The sequence below is a fragment of the Nestor notabilis genome, unplaced genomic scaffold, assembly GCF_000696875.1.
Source record: "Nestor notabilis isolate BGI_N333 unplaced genomic scaffold, ASM69687v1 scaffold33714, whole genome shotgun sequence".
NCBI classification, from domain to species: domain Eukaryota; kingdom Metazoa; phylum Chordata; class Aves; order Psittaciformes; family Psittacidae; genus Nestor; species Nestor notabilis.
The window spans coordinates 1-2,009 of record NW_009925717.1 but is presented as its reverse complement, the minus strand read 5'-3'; the positions used below and the strand labels follow the sequence as shown (position 1 = coordinate 2,009).

Sequence of the window (2,009 nt, the reverse complement as noted above, 5' to 3'; positions counted from 1 at the left end):
AGGAGGAGATAAAACCAACACATTTGACAATTAAGGCCTCACCTGCCTATAGCTCAATGCCACCATGAGCTTGATCAGCTCTGCTGTCGTCATAACTCTCACAGTAATTGATGGCCTTGTCCTCATCTTGGACCCCAGTGATGGTTAGTGTGCCCATGCTGCCAGAGACAGATCCAGATAATCATGAAAGGATGTCCAAAGGTTTTTCTGATAGATCCCAGTGACAGGGATACTGTCAGGTGCCCTCTGCTGGAACCAGACGTAGGTGTTGTTAATGATGGAGCAGGAGATGCAGGTATTTACTCCTGGGGACACTTACATTGAAGGCACATGAGTAGACCTGCCTAGAGACCAGGAGGGAGAGGAGAGAGGGCAGATGATGGGGTCAGCAAGTGCCCCAGGAGCACAGCACTTCCTGGGCAGGGGGACCATGATAGATCTCCTGTGCCAGGGGCTGCAGGGCAGGAAGTCTCCAGTCCAGGGAGCTCATTGGGAGATGATGTGTGGCAGAAAGAATGGATGAATCTCCAGTACACATTGGGCTGGTGAGATGCACCACCATGGAGACCAGAGGCAGGGCACTGCTGGGGCACGGGGCATGAACTCCACCAGGGCCTTTCAAAGACCAAATATGCCCAAGTAACATCCTCTTCCCCACATACATCCTGTCGCCACAGCAGCATGAAGCACCCAGGGCACGTGGACTCTGGCCCTTGGCTCCTCCGCACCCCTTGAGATAAGTCAGGAATGTCCACAAAGGCAGCCCAGGCCCAGAGTTGTCAGTGTGAATAGAGGGCTGGTGGTGCACAGGAGGTACATAGTGCCTGGCAGCTCACAGCCTGCAGTGGAAACACCTTCTCAGAGCCAATGGATCCTTTCCAGCCAGGGTTTCCCCTAAGCCTGCTCATGCCCATGGAAAGGTACTCAGGCACAAGAGGGACAGTAACTACCCCTGCCCAGCAGAATGGTAATACTGTGCAACGGAAATCATCACTTGCAGGACCCAGCGCAAGGATGGAGGTGACCAGCATCACACACCAACACTGCACTGGCAGCACCAGAGAGGAAGCGGCATCAGAACAGAGATGCAGAAAAAGCCCTGCAAAGGCAGAGCTGAAAGAAGTACAAGTGCAACAGGGCACTGACTGCCTGCTCTCTGCAGCTTTTCCCCATGAATGGGAGGTGTAGGAACAAACAGAAAGGAAAAAAGTAATCTTGGCATCACCATGACCCTGACCAGCACTAGTGCTGCTGTCCCAGCCACCACAGTAATAGACGGCCTCGTCCTCGGCTTGGACCCCAGTGATGGTTAACGTGCCCGTGGAGCCAGATGTAGACCCGGAGAATCGCGAAGGGATGCCCGAGGGTCTCTTGTCGTTGTAGTAGATCACAGTGACAGGGGCACTGCCTGGTACCTTCTGCTGGAACCAGCCATACCAGCTGCTACCACCAGAGCAGGTGATCTGGACGTCCTTTCCTGGCTCCACTGACACTGATGAGGGCTGAGTCAGCGCTGCCTGGACCAGGGAACCTGGAGCGGGAGAGGAGCGAGGGAAGATGGGGGTCAGCCAGTGCCCAGGAGCACAGCCCTGCCCGGGCAGCAGGACAGGGCCCCTGTGCACGATGCTCCTAAGGGCACAGAGACACCCCAGCCCCACAGATAGAGCCCAAGGAGTGAGCCCTTCAGGCTTCTGAGGATTGCTGGGAGAAGAAAGAGGACATGCCTGCCAGCAGCATGAAGCAGGAGGCAGAAAAAGGCAACACAATTCCTTTCGTAAGGACAGGCGCAGGCCCAGGGTCACGTCCTACATGGTGTTGTATAGTCAGGAGCACGTTCACAGCCGTGGCGAGGTAGAGGGGACATGAAGCTGTTGCAGGCCTAAAGCCCAGCTCCCCAGTGAAGCAGGACAGAGATTCTCCTCTGTTGCTCACTTTCACATCTCTCTGCATCACACCAGCATCAGTACTGCTGTCGTAACCACCACAGTAATAGACGGCCTCGTCCTCGG

At 55.3% G+C, this 2,009-nt stretch overlaps 1 gene segment (V, D, J or C); it reads right to left on the bottom strand.

Annotated features, from left to right (window-relative positions):
- Positions 1-1,237: 1,237 nt before the first annotated feature.
- Positions 1,238-1,531, bottom strand: LOC104400291 (the record flags this gene model as incomplete). The annotated part of the segment is given in 1 exon segment: positions 1,238-1,531. A coding segment is annotated over 1 exon segment (294 nt), but the record flags the coding sequence as incomplete, so codon positions are not given.
- Positions 1,532-2,009: the final 478 nt, after the last annotated feature.